A 25,248-nucleotide genomic window follows, 5' to 3' on the forward strand; every position below is an offset into this window, starting at 1 on the left:
CCATCTTGGATGCCTCTTCAAATCCGATCACAGAAACACTTTCAGAGGTTGTTTGCAGACCCATGAGGTCTCAATCCTGAGCTGCATGAATGCAATGTTTCCTCAGGATGCGCTAGACTCCGCCTCCTCACCTGATGTCCTCTGAGCTGCTGCAGGTCACTACTTTTTACTCTATACAGTGCACAAGATAAGCTTAAGTACCAGATGTGCAGTTATAGTTTCACTGTGTTAACATTAGGGATGGCACGATAGCACGGTTTCCTGTCCGATACCGACATCACAAACTCAAGTATCAACCGATAATGATATATGGTTCGATGGAGTCATTTTAAAGCTGTTAAACTATGAAGCTGTTAACAACACATTTGCGCTAGATGAAATAAATATAATATTCTTCTCCCACCACCCCTCAAAATGACTCAGCTAAAATGCTGTTCCTGATTTTTAGTTGACATTTTTACAGTCCATAATGCATAATGTGCATAATGAAGCACGCAATATATAAAGGATTTCTGGATTGCATCAGATTTTTCATTTTCATCTGTCTGATATCCAGTCTAGTGATTTTGACCAGTATCGGACCATTATCAATACTGAGTATATTATCGCTCATCCCCAGTAAACATCATCTAAACCATCAACCTGTCAGCTAGGGCGCTTTTCCATGATACAGTTGTAGCACTACTTGGCTCGGCTCAAATCGACTCGACTCACTTTTCCATAAGTGATAGTACCTGGACCCGCTTATTGTTTTTAGTACCTGTCAGGTTCCAAGTGAGCGGAGCCGATATTAAAATGTCAACATCGACCTTAACATCAGTTTAAAAGTCTTACAAAATCACAAACACGCGTTAATCTCCAACAATTAGCAAGTACATTTAAAACATCTTAATATTTAACAGAACAAATCTTAATCTTAATTAACTGATTCTAATGATTCAGGACTCGGAAAAGAACTTTACCCGTCACTGTTTTGTGTGTTTGTGTCGTGTTTCATACAGCTGTGCTAGACCCCGCCCACAGTGAGGAGGTTCAATGAAGTAATGGAAAACCACATGCTAGAACTGTATAATGGAAAAGCATTAGAGCCCATCTTCACCAAACTGTATAAGGACGCTTTACTTTGACGAACAGCTCCATTACTGAATCAGATCAACTTATACTAATTAACTGGATATGTATCCTAGAAATGTCCAATTTCATGTGTTCACAGGAGACATTTTTGATGCCACATATGAAGAGTCATATTCATAGCTACGCACATGTGATTGGATCGTCAATGACGGAAGTTAATACCTCAAAATGTGATTGAGAAGTTCAGAGTGTGGAGTGCAGCATTGCTTCTCCTTGTGTACATCCTGCTTGGAAGAAGATGTTAATACCAGGTTTGACAAGGTTTGACCCCAACAACACTTCATTCAGTCCGGTGACACAAGGAGGAAGTGGTGTGAAACAGAATTCCACAGAAACTTCATCTTCAACAGTTTCCTTTCAGACGCTTTCTTTGCTCACATGGCGCATGTAGAGATACAGCGATTAGGATTAGGAGGTGTGCAACAGATTACATTACACATCGGTGATGGTGGATTAGTGGCAGAACAAGTCACAGTTGTAGTTGTAGAGTACCTCCCTTAGTCTACATGCCAACGTGTCCTTGGGCAAGACACTTAAAAGATGTGTGATAGAAAAACGTGCTGCACATACTGTATACACAAAGCGTGAGTGAATGGGTGTGAATGGCAAAACTGGAGCAGCTTTGAGTGGTCATCAAGACTAAGTGCTATATACTACAGTGAGGATAAACTACGCTTCACTAAAATGATTTTTTTCTGATAAAATCTAAAATCTAAATGTTTAACATGATCAGAAATGTCAATCCTTTAAACTAAACAGTGAAGATTTGCACCTGGGTCAAAATAATATATTACCAGACACACACACATATACAGTGGTTTACACTTGTGTTTTTTTCTTGTGCCCCTACTGGTCGTGGTGGGTGTTACACTGGTGCAGTGGTAGAGCTAGTATAGTATTCTGTTTCCAGTGTTTCTATGAACACTGATCAGAATGACTGCATGTACCAGCGCTCTGCTGCAGAAGGACATGTTTCAAATGGTCTATGGGATCAGAGTTTTAGAACTGGCATGTTTACATGAGCTTTTCTTTTTGTTCCCATCAGCTCTTTTCTTCAGATCACTCGTGGCTATGTAAACAGAGAGAGCAAGGAGGTGTGTGTGTGTGTGTGTGTGTGTGTGTGTATGTGTGGGGAGGGGGGGTGCTGCTGACTATGCGTCGGTATCTCATACAAACACACGAATTATACTTTGAATTGCGTGAAATGATGCAGTGATATCAATGCAGTCAGTCAGTCAGTCAGACAGACAGACAGACAGACAACCAGCCATTCAGCAGCCTGTATTGATTCATAAAATCCGCATCCAACATATTCTCTCTCTCTCTATCTCTCTCTCTCTCTCTCACACACACACACACACACACACACACACACACACACACACTGAGACAGACTCCTCCTCCCTCTCCTCCCTCTCCTCCTCTGTCCCTCCTTTCAGTTGGTCCTGTGATTCCAGGTCGGGACAGTATAACAGAAGCCTACCGAGCAGGACAGGTGGTGGATGGAGGAGCGCAGCAGCAGAAGCAGCAGCAGCAGCAGCAGTGGTTGCAGCAGCAGCAGCAGCAGCAGTGGTTGCAGCAGCAGCAGTTGCAGCAGTCAGGCGCACCGACCGAAGCATGCTCCAGCGCAGCCATGACTTGCTCGGCGTCAGATAGCGAGAAGATCGTGATCAACTGCGGCGGGATCCGACACGAGACCTACCGGAGCACCCTGAAGACGCTGCCAGGGACGCGCTTGTCTTGGCTGACCGAGCCCGACGCTTACAGCAACTTCGACTACGACCCAAAGTCCGACGAGTTTTTCTTCGATCGCCACCCGGCCACCTTCGCCTTCATCCTCAACTACTACCGCACCGGGAAGCTCCACTGCCCCAACGATGTGTGCGGCCCGCTGTTCGAGGAGGAGCTCGCCTTCTGGGGCATCGACGAGACGGACGTGGAGGCGTGCTGCTGGATGAACTACCGGCAGCATCGCGACGCCGAGGAAGCGCTGGACAGCTTCGAGACCCCCGAGCCGGACGCACCTGAGGATGACCCGGCGCTCACCGGCGGCGCGGACGGCGACCTGAAGCGGCTGTGCATGCAGGAGGACGGCCGCAGGGCGACGAGGTGGGAGGTGTGGCAGCCCTTCATGTGGGCGCTGTTCGAGGACCCCTACTCTTCCAAATACGCCCGGGTGAGTGGCCACAGAGCTGTCCACTCGTTCTTTCCTTCTTTCATTTGGCACAGTTGTACGTGCTGTTGCGCGTAAAGTTCCTCAAGCTGTATGTGGATGGAAGTGAAGGCACTGAGGGCTGACTCGCTGTTCACTGCAGCGTGAGAAAGTCACATCACCTCTTTTCTCCCTTTCATCTCTCCCGCTCATGCCCCTCTCTCTCTTTCTGTCCCTCATCTGTCCCTCATCTGTCCCTTATCTGTCTTCATGTGTGTGCCAAACGATTTCTCCAGCAAAATGCTGCACTGTCTTTAATCCACTTGTCTCCTTAATCTGTTCCTATTCAGTGTAAATGGTTCCACATATCTCTTTTCATCTTAATAACCCAGGATTTCATATAACACATAAAAATCATCAGGCAGTGAGGAATAGTTCTGCTATAAAACACTGCTTTTCCTCCAGCATCCATCAGGGATGGCTGGTGTGCACTTGAAAGGGAAAGTTCAGGTTTTTTGAAGTGTGGCTGTTTGATCCATTAACACATTGTCTGCACTGACTTTGCCGAGGGCGCAACCAAGCGTGCCGCCTTGTCGAGACCCAGCCTGGGACACGGAGGCTCACTCTCACTGAAAACAAGGACAAACACAGTGGGGTGTTAAATAAAATCTGCCCCTGCTTATGTCTACACTATCTTAACAGTATCTGCACACAGTCAGAAAGTGAAGTGTGTGAACTGGTTATTCTCTTGCACCAAAGCCCATTGAGAAAATGAGTGTTTTTAGCTCATGGTGACAAAGTAGCTGCTGGTCTTAAGTTTCTATGACTCAAGTACGTCTGACTGAATGATTTCAGACACCAAAGTCACCAAACAACTAAATAATGAGACAGCTTTGACACAACAACACCTGTGTTCCATGACCTAAACTTACTGATTTTCTCAATGAATTTTGCTAATATGAATTTAAGGCTGCGTGTCAAACACTAGTGTCTGCTCTTCATGTAGCAAAGTGGAAGGTGAGGGTGAGGATGCTGGAGTGGATAATTGTGAAGATACAGCACAGTTTGTGACATGAAGTCTGGAAGATGAAGAAGTTCCATAAAATGTCCTGATCAACATTCACACACTTAACATTTGCTTTTTTACATAAAGCTGCTCAGGGAAAAGATTTGATGGATCCGAGTTCAGCTCTGGTGATCCAACTGTTAGCCTCCAGTTGGCCTCTCCGCCACATCATTAAAACTTGCTGTGAAGCTGCGCACTTTTCGGAAGAGGACACAAAGCATGTAGAGCAAGATGGAGGCAGATGGTCTGCTGTGAAAGAAGATGTGATGATGCAGAAGGTTTACATGATTATCTGTTAATACGTTTCATTTTGAAAAATACAGAACTCTAAAAACATTTCACTGCTTATGTGACTCACCAGCATCACTAATGAATGTCTCCTCATGGTGGCGCTCAACACAGGTGATGCCAAGTGAATTGGCTGAAGTAGAAGGTGACAGTGGATTAATGACAGGCAGTGGCAAACATGATGAATCACCTTTTTTAAAGGCATTTTCTACTCTTCAGCCTTCGCTGTATAACATAATGTTTGTTTTATATTATATTAATTATTGCAGCATATTTGATAATGTCATCATTGTTGGTATCACTCATCCATCCACTCCTATTGTGTCATTCTGGACTTTGTGCTTGAAGAACTCAGAGGGAAGCAGATTTTCTGCAGAGCGATTCATGCTTCTCTTTCTCTCCAAACATTTTTGTCAGTCCATACTCAGAATTCTCATGTCAGTCCATCAGAGTTTAGATTTATTCAGCACTTTTCATACAACTAGATATTGTAACACAAAGTTAATCACAACCCCACACCCTCACAGACACAGACATGGTGTCTCTCCATGAGTCAGAGACGTGGAGGTAACAGACGAGACAAAACTGTCAGGAAACACTTTTATCAATCGAGGTTGGATAAAAGTAACTCAAATTAGGGGAAAATAAAAGCTCTTTTAGGCAGAGGAGAAGTAGAAGACACTAGTAGACACATCTTTACTCTTCCTGATACTGACCCTCTTTCTCCTAATGTTTTATTTCCTCCCTCCTCCCTCTTCACTTTCATCCCGTGTGTTCAGTCCTCCACCTCTCACCTGCGTTTCCTCAGGCCTTCCTCTGCTTAATTGTCTCTAAAAAAAACTCCACGGTGGTTTGCAGAGCCAGAGGCCGTTTCATTTTGTGTTGAGGTGTATTTTCTGTGGACTCTGGTGGACACACAGAGACAGCGTATTGACTTAAGTCACTCTGGACACACACTTAAGCACCACATGAGTGTGGGTATTTCATGTGGGGGTTTGGGAAACAGTTATCCACACTATCATCCTTTTTCTTACATCGATTAAGTGAATGGAGGAGGAGATGTATCATTTAGTTGCAGCACTTTACCCAAACCATGCAAGAGCACAGGTGACACAAACAGTATAAATAAATATCTGTATAATCAGGTTTCATGTTACTGCTTCATAAAATCATCATTATTTGAGAGAAAAACACACTGGATTTGTGTCTAGTGCTCCATTCCCGAGATAGACACGAAGCAGTTTGGAGACCTCCAAAAATCACAAAGTTTGTGTTCCTTCAGTGAATCCAAATGAAGGATTTTATAATTACCCAAAGCAGCAACATTAACTGCTGTGTCCCTGGTTTTCACTCTGGTCTTAGGTGTGACATGTTACAAGCTCACTTGTGCTCCATGAACCAAAGTTCAGCCAGTGACCATTTAAAAGAACACAAATGAAACCTGATGCAGGGATCATCACATGGTGACTCACATACCTCACCATAGAAATGAATACTAGAGCGAGAAACCACACCGTGGTGAGCTGTGCTGCTTGGTCCAGTGTAATGTGGTTGGAACCCTTCACAGAACACAGTGAATACCCAATCCCATGTCTTACTGCAGCAAATGCACAGAACAATGAAAGGCTTGTAATAAGTTAAATGCATGTTTGCACTCTGGGTCAGTGGGGATGCTCGGAGGTTCCACCAGGTGCCTGAGGCGCGTCGGCTCCTCACAGCAGGTTCACGGCAAATGATGGAGACATAAAAGCTCGTACTGCAGGTGTGAATCTGCAGTGTCTCAGACACTCCTCTTTGCTGCAGCTGCGTTTCACTTGTAAGGATGGATGAAAAAAATCTGGTCCTGCTGCTTTATCGTGCAGAAAACTGGACGAGTCAGAAAATTAAATGGCAGCCAAATAAGCGATCGAAGAACCAAATGGGTGGGGGTGATGGTTAAAAAAAAGGAAAGAAAAATTGAGGTGGTGTGGGGGCAGTATTGGTGTGACAGGTTAGGTGACTTTGAAAATGTTGCAGTCAATAGTTTTGGTGCCAACACGGCGACAGAGATACTTTGGAAGTGGTGGAGAGGGGTGGCCAGTGCAGCAGCAGCAGCAGCAGCAGCAGCAGCAGCAGCAGCAGCAGCAGCAGCGGCGGCAGTAACAGCAGCAGCAGCAGCGGCGGCGGCGGCAGTAGCAGCAGCAGTAGCAGCAGCAGCAGCAGCAGCTGTTGTCAGGTGCACCAAAATCCAGTCAAAACAGCAGATAATGGTAATGATAGTGGGTCGAAAGCAATGGAAAAGAAAAAAGATCAATCTGTGCAGTAAGTGTTGGAGTAAAGGACGCAGAGGAAAGCAAGTGTCCTCTCTTTACTCTACGGTTTGTTCCCTCGTCTCCTCCCCCCTTTCCCCCGTCGTCACCACTGACAGCTCGTGCTGCTTTATTACCACGATTTCAGAGCTGAGTGCTGGATTGCTTATTATCACTATTCAGTCCCCCCCCAGCCCACATGCCCCCCCCAACTCTCTGCTTGTGCTATAGCGTAACACTGCAGTCCCTGTAGTAGCTGACTGCGCTCTAGTCTGCTGCAGAGAAGGAGGGATAGAGAGAGAGGGATAGAAAGAGGAGGGGGATGATCAGATGGGAGGTGCTATGGTTGTGTGTGTGTGGGGGGGGGTCGTGTTGGGAATGCATTCGGAGTAAGAAGCAGTAGTAAAAGAAGAAGGAGAAGAACAGGATGGCCGTATGGGGGGGGGGGGGGGCCCTAATTTTTTCTCCCCTGCCCCTCTCTTGCGTTCTGTGCTGAGCTCAGCAGGACGGGATGATGCCCGTATCCGTTTATTGATCTGGTCGTACGTCTCAGCTCGCCTCATTCAGGAGGACATCTCAGCGAGAATGGTGTTCCTTTGTAAGCAAATCCATCCACACACACACATTCCCCCTTTCTTACCCCCCCCCCCCCCTTCTTGGTGTAATGGTAATTCCCGATCAAAAAAAGGAGAGAAACAAGTACCTTCACAATGGCGCGCACACACACACACACACACACACACTGTACACACATTCACTTCACGTACATTAGAGAGATTTGGGTCATGGATGTTTACGGCCGGTAACGCTGTGATATGAACAGTTGAGATTGTGCAGGTGCTGCTAGTGTGATGTCACCCACATGAAGGTGAACTCCCATATTTAAGTTTAGCAGGCAGAAGTTCTCTGTGTTAGACTGTGACTTTTTAACATCTGTTCAGGGACTAAAGATGAAATGTACTGTTGTACTATTGTACTGTTTCCTTCACTAAACTAAAGCCATAAATACAATGAAAATAAAAGTGAGGCTCATATTGAATGGTAACTTTGAGCAAATCATAGTAATTGCAAGTATATATGCGACTATATACGATGCCAGTTTCAGCTCTGATCATGATTAGTGAGAACTGTCACTTTTTATTTGACATACAGTCAAATAAACTTATTTCAAATATGATGTATTACGGTTCAAGTTGTAATGACCTGTTGGAATTCATGTTGCAGTCTCATAGACCGTTTGAAGTAGTACCCCTTGGATCCTGCAGAGGGAGCTTGTTCTCATGCACAGGAAATATGGTCAACAAAAAGAATCATCAGTCTGACAGCTCTATGTTTTAAAATAGAACCAATGGAACGTTATTGCATTTTATTTAAAAGCTACCAGAGCTTCCTCCTGTTGTTAGTGATGTTCAGTGTGTATTCCCTCCTACTCTATTGAGTGCTATATGAACGTAAACAGTGTAACAATCAGTACAACTTTAGGGAGGGGTGATTTTAATTTTTAATTTATTCAAACAAATTCCATGTCAGCATAAATTTGTTCAAAAGTGACAGCCTGAACCTTCTTTTTGTTTTTTTTAGTTGTTTTTTTCATTATTAAAATGAGTTTATCTGATTTTTTTTATGTGAATATTTTCTTCTTTCATTAAAACTGATTCCTTTAAGTTTTTGGAAAATAATTGTTAGTTGCACCCAATACTTTTAGTATGAAAGAGGCTAAAGCTAGCGTGTTCCTCCTGTCCCTGATATCATTTATGCAGTAGGTAGATTTTTTCCAACCTTGACGACTGAGCCTGGTGCTAGACTGCAGCGTCACTGCAGGATCGCAACACTCCTGCTGCACAACATGACAACCAGCTGTAATCACACTCTCTCTCACACACACACACAGCTATTCTTCTTATTCAGTTCATTAGCACAGCCTAAATCAATTATTATCCTTAACCTTGACCATAATGGGTTCATGCCTAACCCTAACTCTAACCACAATTCATATCTTAGCCCTAAACTTGACTAGTTCCCCAGAAATGAGGTTCTGCCTCATTCGGACCAGGTTTTGGTCTCCAAGGTCAGTGCTGATGCCAGAGAATGTCCTACAGAGGTAACAAATACAAGTGTGCACACACACACACATGCACACTTTGGCAGTTTTCAAAAATCCTCAGCACCTCTCTCTCTCTCTCTCTCGCTCGCTCGCTCGCTCCTTCCCCCTCCCACTCTGGTGGTTTTGTTGCGCTATAGGCATTATATCCACCAGGGTGCCCCTTCCCCCTCTGTGGATAATGCTGCGACAGAGCTTTCGTTCTCTGTGTCACCCATTGCAGGAGAGAGAGAGAGTGGGAGAGAGAGAGTACAAAGAGGGAAAGAGGGAGACCATACTATATTTGATGACATGTCAAGAAATAAAGCGTTTAACCTCTGAGTGATCTACGCTGTCCTCTCTCGTCGTAGGGGGCCAGTAACAGTCATTGAGCACACACACACACACACACACACACACACGTGCCAAAGCAGCTAATTCACTGTCGAAAATATCATGTGCCGTAAGCCTTGATATATACAGTCGCCTCGCACTTGCAGCAGATTACTGCAGAATGATCTGCTGTGCAGTGTGTGTGTGTGTGTGTGTGTGAATGAGAGGGAGACGCAGCTCGCTGTGTTTGCACACCTCAACCTCCTCACTGTGTTGGAGCCTGCGCTGCGTTGTTAAATGCTCTATATTTATATAGGGCTTTTTTAATCATGATGACAACGCACAGCTGCTTTACATAGTTCTGCCATTCACATCCTCACCCATTCACTCACCCGTTTAAAGCACAACTTTGCAAGTCTGGAGGCTTTTTCGCCTTTTTCTATACGAGGCTCCCCCTACAGTTTTGGAGGACATATTTTTACATCACTAGCGCTATATGTTAACAGCGCATCTACATGTTTTCTGTCACATTTCTTTCATAACCATTCACTCACCTTCCGGTTCAAAAAGGGACGACTAGCTCGACCACTCATCCACCATCAGCTCCCCAAAAAACATCCAAAAACAAACTGCTCAGGTTGCAACAATTTTCTCACTGTCAACAGTTATTGTCTTTTTTTATTTATGTGTATATTTATTTATTTGTATAAGCGTAAAAAATGTTGCTTCAACTGGTCTTTGTGGCCTAAAAACCCACTCCACGGTGGAATGGAGACAAGGGTTGTTTAGTTTTCCTATCACCACTGCACCATCAGTTTTACCATCATACTGACAAGTTTAATCCAATTGAGTTGACAGTAAGAGGAATTGTGTATATGTATATATATATACACATATATACATATATGTGTATATCTATATATATGTACATATATAGAAATATGTGTATATATATATACATATATATATATATACATATACATATACATATATATATATATATATATACATATATATATTAGTTGCTGTCAGTTGAATGTGTTATTAACAGCATCAATTTTAATTAATGTTCTTTTTGGCCTAGCAGACTTTGTGGGTTTTTTCGCACGCTGTTGCAACAACTAGTAACGTTAGAACTCCCCACATCCAAGTCATGATGTCTGCAGTGTTACCAACCAAGCTGGCAGACCCCCGAACCGTAGTAAGGAGACCACCGAAGACCACTAGCTCCTTTAGCTTGGATTAGCTCATTACGCCAACAACACATTAAACCACGCTGAAGAATGGCACTTTATTCACTGCAGGGTGATACACAGCTACCTCTTTGAGTTATATTAAGAAATATGTTAATTTTACTACGACAGACACTAAATGAGTCGGGCAAAGGGTCAAATATTAGTATTGGTGATTGTCCCAAACACTCCTGATATATCGGCATATCGACTATTGGCAAAAAGTCCAATATCATGCATAACCACCATTGTTGTATTGATATTGAATACAATTCTATCACAATGCATTTTAGCTGAGCCCACACGCCCATAGACCAAACTAAATATAGATCAAGTTCCATCTCAAACTATTTTAGGGATTGTGTGGAATTGTATCACTGGCACATATTTATATTAACCTCAATCATCGTTCCTCAAACTGGAGAAAGTGTATGTTTGTTTAAGGACTGTTTTGTGTGTGTGTCAGCAGGATGGTGTAATGGGGAGTGAGTGGATACAAGCAGTCTGTGTGTGTGTGTGTGTGTGTGTGTGTGTGTGGTGATGAAGGAACATCACTCAGTCTAACAGTGTGGTTTACTGTTAATGTGTTTTTAATAGTTTTTGGACAACACTAGAGCTGTAAGGCACAAGGGAATAACACACAGCAGACTTTAAATACACTTACACTCACTGTTGGTTTGTTGTGAGTTGTTGACAATAAGAAAGATGTGGTATAGTTAGTTTACCAGTTTACCAGCTCCCCTCACGACCCTTGAAGGATAACTAGTATAAATAAATAATGGACAGATGGATGGATGACTTCAAACCTCAGAGGAACCTCCATCACTAGTTTGCTTCTTTGACATATCTTTGATATCATGGCACACTGGAGATGTTGGTCCAGTCCTGCCTCTGTAAGTCCAGATGTGAGACTGTGTTGCTGCTTTCATGTTCGATGTGCTCACATTTACATTTCTGTTCAGTGTGGTCACAGTGCGTCTCCCACCACCTCCCGCAGTGGTTTGGCAGGTCGGGTAACAATCCGTCCTCAACGTGTCTCTGGTGTATTCACACCTGTACTTCAGGAGCTGTCCCGGTGTAGTCACATCACACAAAACACATTTTAATGCCATGTGTAAACGGGTTCTAAGTGTCAGTAACTTAAACAACCACAATTGTCTGGTTTGTTGTTGGAGGCAGGGGGCGGATATTTTTTTTTGGAAATAATCAAACTGTTATTTTAAGATTTTATAAAAGAATTTCACTTCACTGATCACTTTATATAGATTTATTTAAAAGTGACCGAGCATTACTGACACCATCATAATATAAACTGTTTCATATTCTAGTACAAGGATGACAACTTAAAGATATGAAATGCCCTTACTGACAAAAAACTATCAATCCTTGGTCAGACGTTCTGCAGCTGTTGTCCTTTTACAAATGTTGTCTCAAGTTGCAATTATATTCTTAAAATGATTCGTTTCCAAGCCCGAGTGTGAGGTGCTGCTCGTTCCCCTTCAGGTGCTGGAGGACCATGCACAGTGTACAGGTCGTCACTGAGCTGGTGTATAAAAAATGAAATGTACTGTTTTCTCCCTGTGGTGATCTCCAATGCTGAAGTGGCTAATATGGGTCAGTGGCGCTAAGAAGTGACACTGAAATGGAAGCTTAGCTGGAGGTGAAGAAGTGCTGAATCAAACTCAGGACGCAATTTTAATTTGGGGGGGAAGTTGCTCTGCTGGCAAGTGTTTGTTGGCACTTTCTGACAGTGATGCCTAAGTGCTGAAACAGTGCAGTTTCCCTGAAGGCTCCACATCCTTTTGGAAATTAAATCGGCTTGTTTTCAGTAGCCAGAGGAAACGTTTCAGCAGTGTCATCAACCGTTCTGACTGACTCACCTCACATCAGTCTAATGAATTGGAGCTCGTCTTATTTGAGGATAAAATACACCAAACCCCCAGGGTCCCCAGTGGCCCCCGGTTTCCCCCTCAGGGTTAGGGTTTCCCTCAGACTACCTGCACACTACACTACTCATCATCCATATTATTGCGCTTTAATATTTAATATACAGATACACTTCAGATAAAAACCTTCTCTGTCAGATGGAAGTTTTGGTTGTTTTGGTTGTTTTAAGTCATCTGTGCCCATTCTAGTACACCTACAAATATACATTATGACTTGATCCAGGTACAATGGCCATGTGTGATGCTCGTGTAAACAGGAAGTTGATTCTCTCCTCTGTGATGTGCTTCGCTTCAATGTTTCAGTCACGGGAAACAACGATGGTGAAAAGCAAGAGCAAGGATTTCATTTATGAGATGGATGACGAGGTTTTAACAGAGCTGAAGTTTGAAAATGCTGTGGACTCCGCGGCTGCACTTTAGTCTGGATGGACACAAACTGAGAGGTTATTGTACAACTAGACTGTCTGTGGTAAACAAAAAGCTCTGGTAACACTTACTTCCAATTTCACTTCACCTTTCCGTTCTCGTGTCAGTGTTCACTGCTGTTGTTTCTCCTTAGTAATAACTTCTTAAAGCAAAGCAAGCAATTGCAGAGGAGAGAATTTATTTTAAGCAGTTTGATCTCATTTTGAACCTTTTACTTAATATGTCTTTTATTTATTCTGTACAGCACTTTGGTCCACTGTGGTTTGTTTAAAGTGCTTAACAAATAAAGTTGGATTGGATTGGATTGGAATCACTTCCCTGTTTACACTGGCATGCACATGCCAAGTGTCACATGGTTACATGAAATTCTGTGTATTTACCAAAACACTGAAGTGCTTAAAGTGGGCAAACGTGGGTGGAGCCACCATTGAAACCATGGACTAACCCGCTTGGGACCCACATAGTCAGCGCTAATATAACCCTTATGCAGTCCACATAGACATGCTGGCTGGGTACAGGATGATAACGATGAATCGATGATCGATTGTTAATTTGATCAGTTTCTGTAAGGATGAAGGTGATCAGCGCCTGGAGCTGCAGCCGTGCATCAGTAACAGAGCGGTAACAGAGCAGTGTGGTAAACCTCTGCTGTATAACCGAGCTCACTGTCAGCCACAGCACACACACACACACACACACACACACGTGAACTGCGGTCAGTGTGACCTCATTTATTGATGACAAACATGACATTTGAAGCTTTCTGAGGCAAAGTATTGACCCGAGGAAACCTTCACAGTCATTTGACCAAAACAAGAATTGCCTTGACGCTCACTGCAGAGCCTCTGGCCACAGTGTGGAGACGTCCACTCCACAGTCACTTACATGGCAAATGTTCAATGGTTATTTAATTACAGTCACTGACCATTTTATTCTTCAAAACTCTATCTTTGTATTGAAAACAAAAGAGTTCAGATTCACCTCAGTCTATTTAAGTGTTTTTAGTCTTCATTCACATGTGGAGAATTATCCAAACACACAGGCTGCACGTCTTCATCTTTCTCCACGTTTTTTTTAATGTGGAACTTTGCAAGTCTGCCTTTTTCTCTCCACAGATCCCCCTCGTGTCTCTCACTTTAACCTCACCGCTGACGCTCTCTTTTGAATGAGCCTGATAACACATGCGTTAGAGACATATCCATGGAAGAACAGCCAAAATCTAATATCATGGCATTATCTTGCCATAAATAAATGGACACCAAATGTGCATTTATTAGATTATTCTTTGTCATTGTCTTGATCTTTGTCCCTGAATCTGATCTAACGTGACGCAGCCACATCCTCCAAAGCTAGGCTGATGTTACATATACATGGTATTACCTGATATGTAATAAATAGCCCAAGTATTGCATTGCATTCCATCAGTTTAAATGTTTTTCCTTATAGCAGCCGTGCTGTTGGTTAGCTCAGCGTTTGAAACAAAGACAAATAATGATGGATTGACACAGTTGGCACTGACTCCTGGTGAGGAGGGTTTTCTTGTTTTATATTCAGATACAAAATGAGTCGTTGAGAGATTGTTATTGTGTGCCAGGAGATGCTGTGTAAGCTGAATTTAATTGGTGTAATCTCAGGATTGCCCAAACAATTCCTCCTCAGGGGGTGCTGCAGGAGGAAGAAGAAGTGCCACAGTTTGAGAACAGTCATAAAAATCAGGATTTTGCACTGTGGCTACATGAATATGGAAACACACACACACTCTCTGTGCAGCCAAGAAGCCATTAGAGGTTCCCTTTCTCACGCCCGTCAAACCTCCTCGGCTTCTTTTGTTCCCCTCTAAATATAGCTGTATTTTTCTCTGTGACGTTTTAACACGCACACACGCACACAAGCACACACGCAAGCTAAACTCGTCCCTCCAGTGGAGTGGTGGTGTTACAGCGTCTCTGAAATGCCCTCATGGAAACAAGCCCTTGGTGCAGTCCCTCTCTCTCTCACACACACACACACACACACACAGAGAGTCACACACACATGCACACACAGAGTCTCACTCACACACACACACTCATCAGCTCTTCACCCTGCGGCAGTGTTCCTGGTTGCACTCTGTGGGGGGCGCTGTAGCGAAGCAGCAGGCCTTCAGGAGCTGCCAGAGCCACTTTAGAGGGAGCTGTATTGGCTCTGAGGTCATGTGTACTGTATCTGTATATATCTGTATATACATACAGATTTCACTTTAAAAATAATGTTTTTCAGTACAAAAATAAATCTAAATCTAAGGTGAAGTCAAAAATGACCGACTTAAAGCTGCAATCATCAGATTTTTATTTTGGTTTTGCATGATTTGAGTTTCAGTGACGTACAGCTAATTTATATCCATATGACCTGATGTGTTCAGTGTCTCTCATGCACAGTGGTCGCCTGTGCAGCGTGCGATGGCTGCATTGCTGCTCTGCTGCTGTTCACACATGATCAGCTGTTCATATCTGGCCTGTAGTTACATTCAAACATCAGTTCATTTAGTTTAATAATTTCATTTATATCGTTTGCTTTTCTTCACGAAAGACAAAGTCATGCAGAATTCAGAGCCTTTATTCTGAAAAACGTTTTAAGTAGTAATGTGACCATATTTGAACAATATTGATTATTGATGAAGATATGATGTTTTGACCTTGTATTCAAGTGCTAAGAAAAATATTGGCCCCAAACCAAATGTACTTGCCGACACCTGACGTAGGACGTGTGTCTACTGCAGAGCTGCTGCTGTATTTTAATCCAGTGTGTAATCTGAAGGATTGTTTACTAGCAGTTTGGTGTTTGTCGTCGTAGAATAAGCCTAACTTCAGGCCAGGTCCTTGCTCTCCGCCATGTTTCTATAACAGCCAATCAGAAGTAGAAGTCTGGAAGTAGAGATGTTCCATTTTTTCCCTCCCGATACCGATTCCGATACTTGTGCTGTGGGTGTTGGCCGATACAGAGTACCGATACCGTTACCAGTGTATTATAAAACGAAAGATATCATACTAGGCCTGCATGACTGTGATATGATTATCATTGGGGGTAAGGTTTGGCTCAGGTTAAACCCTCTGTAAAACATGAACGGATACAGCAAATGGACACCATTTGTTTTTACCAGTGATATGTTATTTTGTTTGTTTTGACTCTGGTCCAAATACCGCAGCACTGGCAGAGCCTCATGTTTCCATGACGACTGACCGGGAAAGGACGCGCGTGACATCATTTGTACATGACTCCAGATTGTTAAAATGAGTCTCTGAACTAACGCTAAACTTTAAAAACAGAGGCATACAGACGCAGGACACAGGTACGCTGGTTAGTTGCAGCGCTGCTCTTTTCGTTTAATAAACGGGCTGCTCCAGTTTGACTGTAGGCGCGCTAACGGAGCTAACAACGCTAACGGAGCTAACTGGTAAATACTGCCAAACCGCCAACATGATGAGCTAACGTTAGCTCCTTGTCTACAGGTGTCGGGTGATCAGTTCTTCTTCACACCTCTAAAACAGCACAGCGCAACTGTTTCAAGAGCGGCAAAGAAGAACCGTGTCAGAGCTAACGGAGCTCTAATAAATTACGTGGTATCGGATCGGTGCATGGACTCCAGTACTCGCCGATACCGATGCCAACATTTTCGGCAGTATCGGAGGCATTTCCGATACTGGTATCGGAATGGGGACAACTCTCTCTGGAAGCAGAATCTTACTGTGGTAAGGGAGACGATCACTCCTGACACATAAACCATCAAAGAAGACGAAGGAGGAAACATCAGCGAGTTACAAAAGTCAACATCCTTTAAGGCCACCGTAGATTCCTGATGCACGTGTGAGCAGAAGAGTCCTCTGTTTGATTCACTCTGGAATGTCTGTACAAGCTAATTCCAAAAAAAAATAAGTTTTTAATCTGCCTCTGTACTCGACTTAATGCCAGGACTTAGTATGAAGTCACACCTACTATATTCCTGCAAATATTTCACAATAAAAGCCTTGCATGGGCTTTAAAGAACTGGAACACGTTTACGTTGGTACACTTAATAGGTCATGTTCCCTGTGGTTCTAATTTGATAACATCCGTGCTGTATGAAAAGCAAGATGGTCCATAACCCAGATACGCTGCTCACACATTCAGTTTGGCCCAGGGCGTAAGTTCAGTGCAACTCCAGCAGCTTTAAAAAGGTTTAATGAGGCAGCTGCATATTTAAAGCTACTCGGTGGTGCTGTTTGTACAAAATCACCATACTGTAAATATACAATTCATACATACAGGTTGAGGCTTGTTTTCCCAGTAATTCTGTTGACTGGTGGATCACCATACTCCTGTGCTGCAGTTGTAGGTTGGTGTACAGTGTTACTGTCTGCATGAAAGACTGTTGACTGTTGAATGTTAGCTCTCGCTGTAATTGAAGCTGTTTTCAGACATTTGTTGAAATGTCCACGGAGGCTCCATCAGCAACGTTTGCCCGAGTCACGTTTCCCAAATCAACCAATGAGAGGAAAACGCAGGAAAATCAAGGAGCAGCTCTCACTTGATTTATCCAGAACTTTTCCGTTTGACCCACACAACCTAGAGCTGCGCTCATCTGTGTTGTGTAAATGGAAAACTACGGAACTTGGGACCCACTTTTACACACACAGTTTTTATTTTTTTGCATCATATAACACTTAAATAACCAGCTCCAACCGTTCTTTCTTTGGGGGCAGCTGAGTACAATGTCACGGTGCGTGGGTGGAGCTAGCTTTGACGTCTAGTTGAGACAAAGTGAGCAGGAAATTGAACCACACCGAAAACCCAGCATTTGAAAACAACTATACCATATTGTAGTATGCTGATTGGGAGAGGGGTGGGGTTAGTGTTGGATATGAAGCCCTCCCCTTTTGTCGCACATTGGTTAACAACAAATAATTTGGTTGCCGAATTTGAGCAACCTTTTCTGTGCTTCTGTTTGTGATGTGAACGCACCATAAGATTTGGCACGGGGTTTTCTGCAAATGATAGCATGATAGCGGAAGCCTTCTCGCCCCCCCACTTTCAACCCCATCCTCCCTAGTTGAGTAGTGATAATTCAAAATTACGTGTGATGTGACATGTGATCAATTTGGTCACAGAGCTGTATAATGTGTATGCGAGGTGATCTTTACGCCAACAGTTTTACCTTTGTACACAGATTAAACTGCACTGGGACTCATTTTTCTTCAAAATGTCTCCATAATTAATAATCCATTCACAAAAAATGACATTACCACCCATGTAAACTGCAATGTTGAATTCTGTTTTGCAAGAAACACGTCTTCTCCCAGATTGTATCTGTTTTTGACACCAGCAGTGATAGAGTTTATGAGTTAAGCTTAAGTTGAAATTCTTTCCCAGAGGCAAGGCAAGTTTATTTATGTTGCATCATTCATACACACGACAATTCACTGAGCTTTACAGACGTAGAATGTTTAATACATTTAAAAAAGAAAAAGAAAAAAAGAAATGAATGTAGAGTAAATTGAATGATTTAAGAACAATAAAAGCAAGCAGGCAACATAGCTACAGAATGTATGGGAAACCTGCAGTAAACAACAAACACTGCTTAGTTCTGACCCTGGAGACACTGAGTCAACCTGTCCCTGAAAAATGGTTCATACCTAACTAGTAACTCTGAGATCCACTACGGCCCAAGACCATTCACTGCCCTGTAACTATGACACGGATAAAAAGGCATAACATGAAGATGTAAAGGAGGGTAAGAGAGAGAAAGAGAGAATATTCATTATATATCTGAGTCTTTGCTCCTGCCTTCGCACACACACACACACACACACACACACACACACACACACGGCTCATAAACCTCTTCGTAAGTCCCCTCTGCATTGATAATGTGATGATATCCGTGAAGCCTGTGTGTGTGTGTGTGTGTTTGTCGTGTTCAGGATTGATTGATTTTGTGTTTGTGTTTGTCCTTGTGACAAGAGAAGTGAGCGAACAAAAGGAGAATCTCCGAGTGACACCAGCGTGATGCGGCAGCGCTCAGTTTAGAAACCGTAGTAGAGCGACAGAGCAGAGGAGTTAGAAGAGAGGGAGGTGAAGGCAGAGAAATGAAGGAGGAGGGATTAGCATCAGCCGGGGATTCTGCAGGGGGAAGGAGATGAAGCACTCCGTCCTCTTTTCATGTCTGTTTTTTCGCTGCTTCCATTTACCCTCTCCATTCTCTCCTGATATCTCTTTGTATTTGCCTCCACCTGCTTTCATGTTTGCACTCCAGTAATAATATGCTGACAAATCTCTGCATGTGCAGGTGTTATTTAATGATGGAGATGAAATGCAGTAGCTTTACAAACACATGCACAATCAGACGGCCTTCAGTCGCTCAGCTAATGTACAGCGTGTGTTTGTGTTTGGGTGTTCTTGTATGTGTGTCTTTGTGAGGACCAACGACTGTTTCAATCAGTGAGGACATTTTTGTCTGGTCCTCACAAGTTTTTGAAGGTCTTTTGAGGTCAAATTAGTTGACAAATAATTTAGTAATCAATAAATAATTTCAGCACTACTGTACTTCACATGCAGATATGTACTGACCTCACATCAGCCCGGTTCGTTTGGGTTGGTGTGAATGTGCAACCAAACTCTGATCAAGTACCTGCCAAAAAGTCACGGAATGGTTAAAAAAAGTATCCAAATGTGCAGCACATGCATGAACATGAACAGATCCTGGGCTGTGGGTCAACATGCACTTGAAAGTGTTAATATTCTAATCTTTAGGAGGCAGTGTTCACATTTTTGCTTTTTTAATTTAGCATGGTAACTTGCATTAAACACAAGGTTTATATCTAAGCACTGAAATGACTGCCAAGGTCTAAATATAATTATAAATATAATATAATATAAAGAGTTTAATGAAAATATTGTTAAAATATTTGTTTTATATTAAAAAATGGCCTCAAATACCAGGGGTTACATTTAAAAAGGGGGCAGCCCATGGACTAGTGGATAGGGAACTTGGCTTGTAACTGGAGGGCTGCCGATTTAAATCCTAACAGGTCAAGGCATGAGGTACCTCTGAGCAAGCTACTCAATTCCAATTCAACCCCCAATGATTGGGTTAATTAGACGCACTAAAACTGAGCTAGAGACGGAGAAAGAGATAAGCCAGTCATATGGAGACATCAGAGTGGGTTTAAATCACTTGGATATGCTCAAAAATCATGAACTATCTGGTTGGAATCATTTCCTGCAGGGTTAGAGTCAGATCCCTGTTAACTTCCCAAAGTTCTGACCGAAGCAATGAGGAGACGAGGAGGAGAGGAGGAGGAGAGGAGGAGGAGAGGACGCAGCAAAGGCGAGGAACATTTACTCAAGGACAAATGTGAACAGAATTGTTGAGCACTGCAGGGATCAGAAAAAACACACACTGCCATCTTTCTACCTCATCTTTACAACCTCTACTTTTCTTTCTTTCTTTCTTTCTTTCTTTCTCTCTTTCCTTCCTCCCTCTGCATGTCCATCTATGCTCTGCTTAACATCATTCTATTATCCTCCTCTCATTCTTGTCATCCCTCAGGTCTTGTGCTGTTCTTACATCACTCAAGGGACTCATTGCAGTGCATGAAGTCACGCACACACACACACACGCACACACACACACACTCATCTCTCCTTACCCTATTTTTAAGAGAAGACATTTTTCAGGAAGAAAGAAAGCATGTCGTCTGATCATGTAAAAAGACAGGAAGCCAGCTCGTTAATGTACCTCCAGGCATTTCTATACATCAGCGTACAATGCACTTGTAAAGCACTGCGTCACAGTGGATAAGTGTGCCAGAAACATGCTGCACACTTAACTCCCTCTCCTCTCACCTGTGTCTTCTGGAAACCTCACAACAACCTTTGCCTTTGACCTCGGACATTTTCCTCCATTTATAGAAAGTCGTCCTCTCCGTGGGGCTCAATGGAATCATGATTCATTTTGTGTGTGCATATGAGTTTCTTGTGTGTCTGATATATAGAAGCATATGAGACCCAACTGAAGAGCATGAAGAAAATGAGGGAGTCCTTGATAAAAGTTCCTCCGTTCACAGGACCTTTCAGTACAACACTGAAATGCCATCAAACATCTGTGGAGAGACTTGAAATGGGACAATGTGATGATCCAGTAATACAAGACAACCCTGGTTTTTAAGGGGGGAGTTACCGCCACCAGCGTCCTTGCTAAGCTAACTTGCCTAAATTGGCCAGGTCAGGCCTTATATCGTCTGTGTGGTGGTCCTTTTAAAGAGTTCTTGGGTAAAGTTGATGATGGTCATAGTCAAAAGTAAGCAATATTGACTTTTTATAGATGTGAACAAGAGTGTTGTGAGTCAGAGTCAGATACCACGCCTCGTTTCATGTTTCACTGCTTCTGACTGACACCAGACGTTATTGTAACAAACTAACAGTGTCTTTATTGACCTATGCAAGCAGAGTCTGCTCTCCTGCTATCACTTGTCCATTTATCCTAGAAACACAACAAACTGCTTGGTCTCTCGGGCTCTGTAGTCGTGTGTGTGTGGGTCAGTGGGTTGGTGGTTCAAGAGCGGCGAAGAAGAACCGTGTCAGAGCTAACGGAACTCTAATAAATTACGTGGTATCGGATCGGTGCATGGACTCCAGTACTCGCCGATACCGATGCCGATAGATAAGTCCAGATGAGCTGGGGAAGTATCGTCCCTGGATGCTTTGGAGCTGCTACTTTTCCAGCTCTGTGTTTGAATATGGACATTATTAAGTCAGTCTTTCTACTGAAGTGAAGCTCATGAACCTTTCACCCGACTAACTGACACCTAGATTACCCCAGGCACTTTTCTTTGTGTGGATATCTACTGAGTCCGTGTTTTTGATTCTTTTGTCCTTGTCTCGTTTCCCCTTTTATTTTGTAATTGGTTTCCCTCCGCTGTGATTGTCTACCCTACTTTCATGTGATTCACCCGTGTCTTTTAGGTGTTTATTTCCAGGTGCTCTGGTCACTGTTCCTGTTGTTTCAGTTTGCAGGTGTTGTTTTATTTTACACATATGATCCAGCCTTAATAGTTTTGCCTTATTTTGTATTTAATTTGTATAATTTTCTTCATTTGTTTTGAAGTGTTAAGGCTAACTGTTTCACTAATGTTTCTTTCATAAAAGTAGGATTGATTAGCATTATGTGTAGCTATGCTAACCACAATACATCACTGGTCTCATACTCATCATAAAAGGTGACAAGTATGGTTTTGTGTGAATATACAGTGTGTAACATATTTTTTGTATTATGGCAGCTCTTAGTAGAGTTTGTCAGGTATTGTTTCTCATTCACCTGATGTGTTGTTTTATTGTGAAGGGTAGACTGGAAGTGGCACAGTTGTTGTTGCCGAGAAGAAGGGTTGTTTTACAAAAAGGAAGTGGAATAAAAGTGAGACGCTGTTGGCCATTCGTGTCCTTGGATTGTTTATTTATGTACCCAGTATAGACGCCCTTATCTCGGTTACACAGTGTATTGTTTAAGGCATTTGTCATAATAATAGCAGTTTTGCAGAGGGATAAAATAGAAGTGACTCAGAATGTGCACCATCTGTGTGTGACTGTCCGACATAAAGTGCAGAAGGCTTTGGTTGAATCACCACTGACGGGCTTACCCCACGTCTTTTTAACTTCCCATCATTTGTTGTAGCTGCACAGTCTCTTCTTTTTTGCAGGTTTTCCTTTGTAGTTTAAATGTGGATGAATTTGCGCGTTTACTTACAGTATACTGATCATGTGCGACTGATGCGGGACTCATAGCTCCACCTCATCTCCCGGTGCGAGGTGGGACGGCACCTGTCATCATCACACTGTGATTGGATGATGACCGGTGTCGTGATCAGCACTGCTGCTGTCGTTGTTGTATCATTCAGTGGTTAGATCAGCGGTCAATAAACGAGGGGACATGTACGGGACAGTTGGCAACCCTACTTGTACATACCATAAACTGGTCCACTTGTAATCTCAGGTCTTGAAGACATGTTTCTGCTTTACTTTGCAAAGAAGCAAAAAAGATAAAGTATAGCCCATGATAGTGATGTAAGGGATGATTATTAATCGATTGCTAAATGCATCATCAACTATTGTGATAATCGATTAATGGATGCGTTCTGTTTTTTTTGCTCCATATAACAAAGAAATCCTAAAATCTGACAAGACAAAACAAAATAAGACACAACATTTTGACATTTTAGACCAAACATATACTCCATTAATCAAGAAGATAATTGACAGATTAATCGGTTATGAAAAAATCGTTAGTTGCAGTCCTAAACTCAGTGCCAAAGGGCAAGGTTTAGGGGTAACACAGGGTGGAATTGGGCCATGATCACTCTTTCCTTCCTAATAGAAACCATGTTTTAAAAAATGTATGGATTTGGTACATACATTTTTTCACCCATAGTACCTACTCAGGACGCTTGGAACCTCGTTGGCATAGTACCTGGTACCAGGTACTAAAACAAGTACCTGGTACCAGGTACTATGCTAGTGGGAACACGAATAATCGTGCCGTGCCAAGGCGAGGCGAGTTGAGCCGGTGGAAACACACCAAATAATACATAGTTTGTGTCATTTGTAAATTACATTGAAATTGAGGTAAAAGACAATTGTCACTGTCAAACTGACTCTACTACAACAGTGTGGCCCAGGACATGAGCCCTATACAATGTCAATGAGAATTTGGACTGGATATTTTTAAAGTGCAATCACAAAAGCAAGAACACTCAGCCACTTGATTTCTGTGGATTTTCTGAAGTTTCCTCTGCCGTGTTCTCACCTCATTTTGCTTGCTTGTACATTATAATAAGAAGCTGGCTGAAATTTAAGATAATCTTCAGAGTGACTTTTGTGGACACATGTGTTCTCTCATATAAGCCCATATGAACAGTTGTCTGGAGAACATCTCTTTAGATGCTGGTTTCACTCCAGGTGAACCTTTTATGCCATGCAGACAGTAGACCCTCATGTGGAAGATAAAGTGGTAGACAATGAATGAATGAATGAATGAATATACTGCCAATGTATGTTTATAGAAATATGTCTTGAGATTTGTTTGGATCAAAATAGTCTAATTTTCTATCATTTCAATATCCCTGCACATATGAAAAACACACAAACACAAAAAGACGCAATAACAATTTTGTTGGTGTAGAAACCTGCAGGGATCTCACTGACCTATCGGTAATTTGACTGCAGAAGACTGCCCACACCAACACACACAAACACACATGTGGATATAGGAGATCAATATATGACCTGAGCAAAGTACCTTCCTCAGTTGATGACCTCATCTAACTGGCCGTTCAAAACATCAATGCAGGCGGAGCCAGGCAGTCAATCACTGCAGTGGACTGCATACAGTCACGTGGTCTCCAGTCACTGTTATCATGGTGATTCTCTGTATGTAAATGTAATACAAATACGTATGACAATATTCACTGAAATAGTTGATGAAAACTGCAGTGGGCAGGAATGTCAAGTGTCTGCGTGGTTGATGTTTTGGGGTGGAGGATATCTGTTTAAAACCTCTCCAACCCGATGAGCTTCAGAGGCGACTGATGACCTGAGGCCATCTCTCCATCTCTGAAAAGCTTCATCCATATTGACGTGTTTTGTTGCACCTATTTTATGACTCTCTTTCTGGCTTTTTTTGGGTTGCTTTGTCATGGTTAAGGAATCTCTGCCATGGTTATGGAGAGTGACTTAACAGTTCTTCTCGGAATTTCATATACACGACCTGTTGGACATCTGTTGCTTAGTACACCAGTGGTTTCTTTCTTCTTCAGGACATTCCAAATGGTTGCACCATCTGTGGCCAATGTTTGTGCAATGGCTCTGATTGATTTCCCATCTTCTCTCTTGTAGAGTAAGCTCCCTGGTTTTCATGTTGGTTCCACTTCTAAATGCAGTCTGCACATACCCAACCTGGACCTGAGCGTAGACCTTCAGTGCTGTATTTTTGTTTGAATAAACAATGTAATAGGACACACCTGGGCAACACAACACACCTGTGGGTGGGTGGTGGGTTGAAACAAAAGGTGCTCTCAGATCCAGATGTAAAGACCTGGAAGTAACAGCTGCTTTTGTCCTCTACCTTTAATATATATGATATAACCTCCTTCAGTGAGACACTGTGAATGTTATTTTCAAGGTTGTGTATGACTTATTTGAGAGGAAGAACAAGTAGCTACCCATGCTTAGCTAACTGCTAGGTTTGGATGAACGAGGGAGGCAACATGAGCAGAAAGACCTGTAAGTTTGTGAGAG

At 42.7% G+C, this 25,248-nt stretch overlaps 1 protein-coding gene across 4 annotated transcripts in view; it reads left to right on the forward strand.

Annotated features, from left to right (window-relative positions):
• The first annotated feature begins 2,571 nt into the window (after positions 1-2,571).
• The window catches only part of LOC131474919 (potassium voltage-gated channel subfamily C member 1-like), a 73,242-nt gene continuing 50,565 nt past the window's right edge, over positions 2,572-25,248 (forward strand). For 3 of the 4 annotated variants that reach the window (XM_058652644.1, XM_058652642.1, XM_058652643.1), the window contains exon 1: positions 2,677-3,310. In XM_058652644.1, the coding sequence (XP_058508627.1) occupies positions 2,768-3,310 (543 nt within the window). In that variant the 5' untranslated portion in view covers positions 2,677-2,767. Of the gene's footprint in view, positions 3,311-25,248 lie in introns of all 4 variants that reach the window. The other variant, XM_058652645.1, reaches the window with a different exon arrangement.

This window comes from Solea solea, chromosome 16 (assembly GCF_958295425.1).
Source record: "Solea solea chromosome 16, fSolSol10.1, whole genome shotgun sequence".
Taxonomy (NCBI): Eukaryota; Metazoa; Chordata; class Actinopteri; order Pleuronectiformes; family Soleidae; genus Solea; species Solea solea.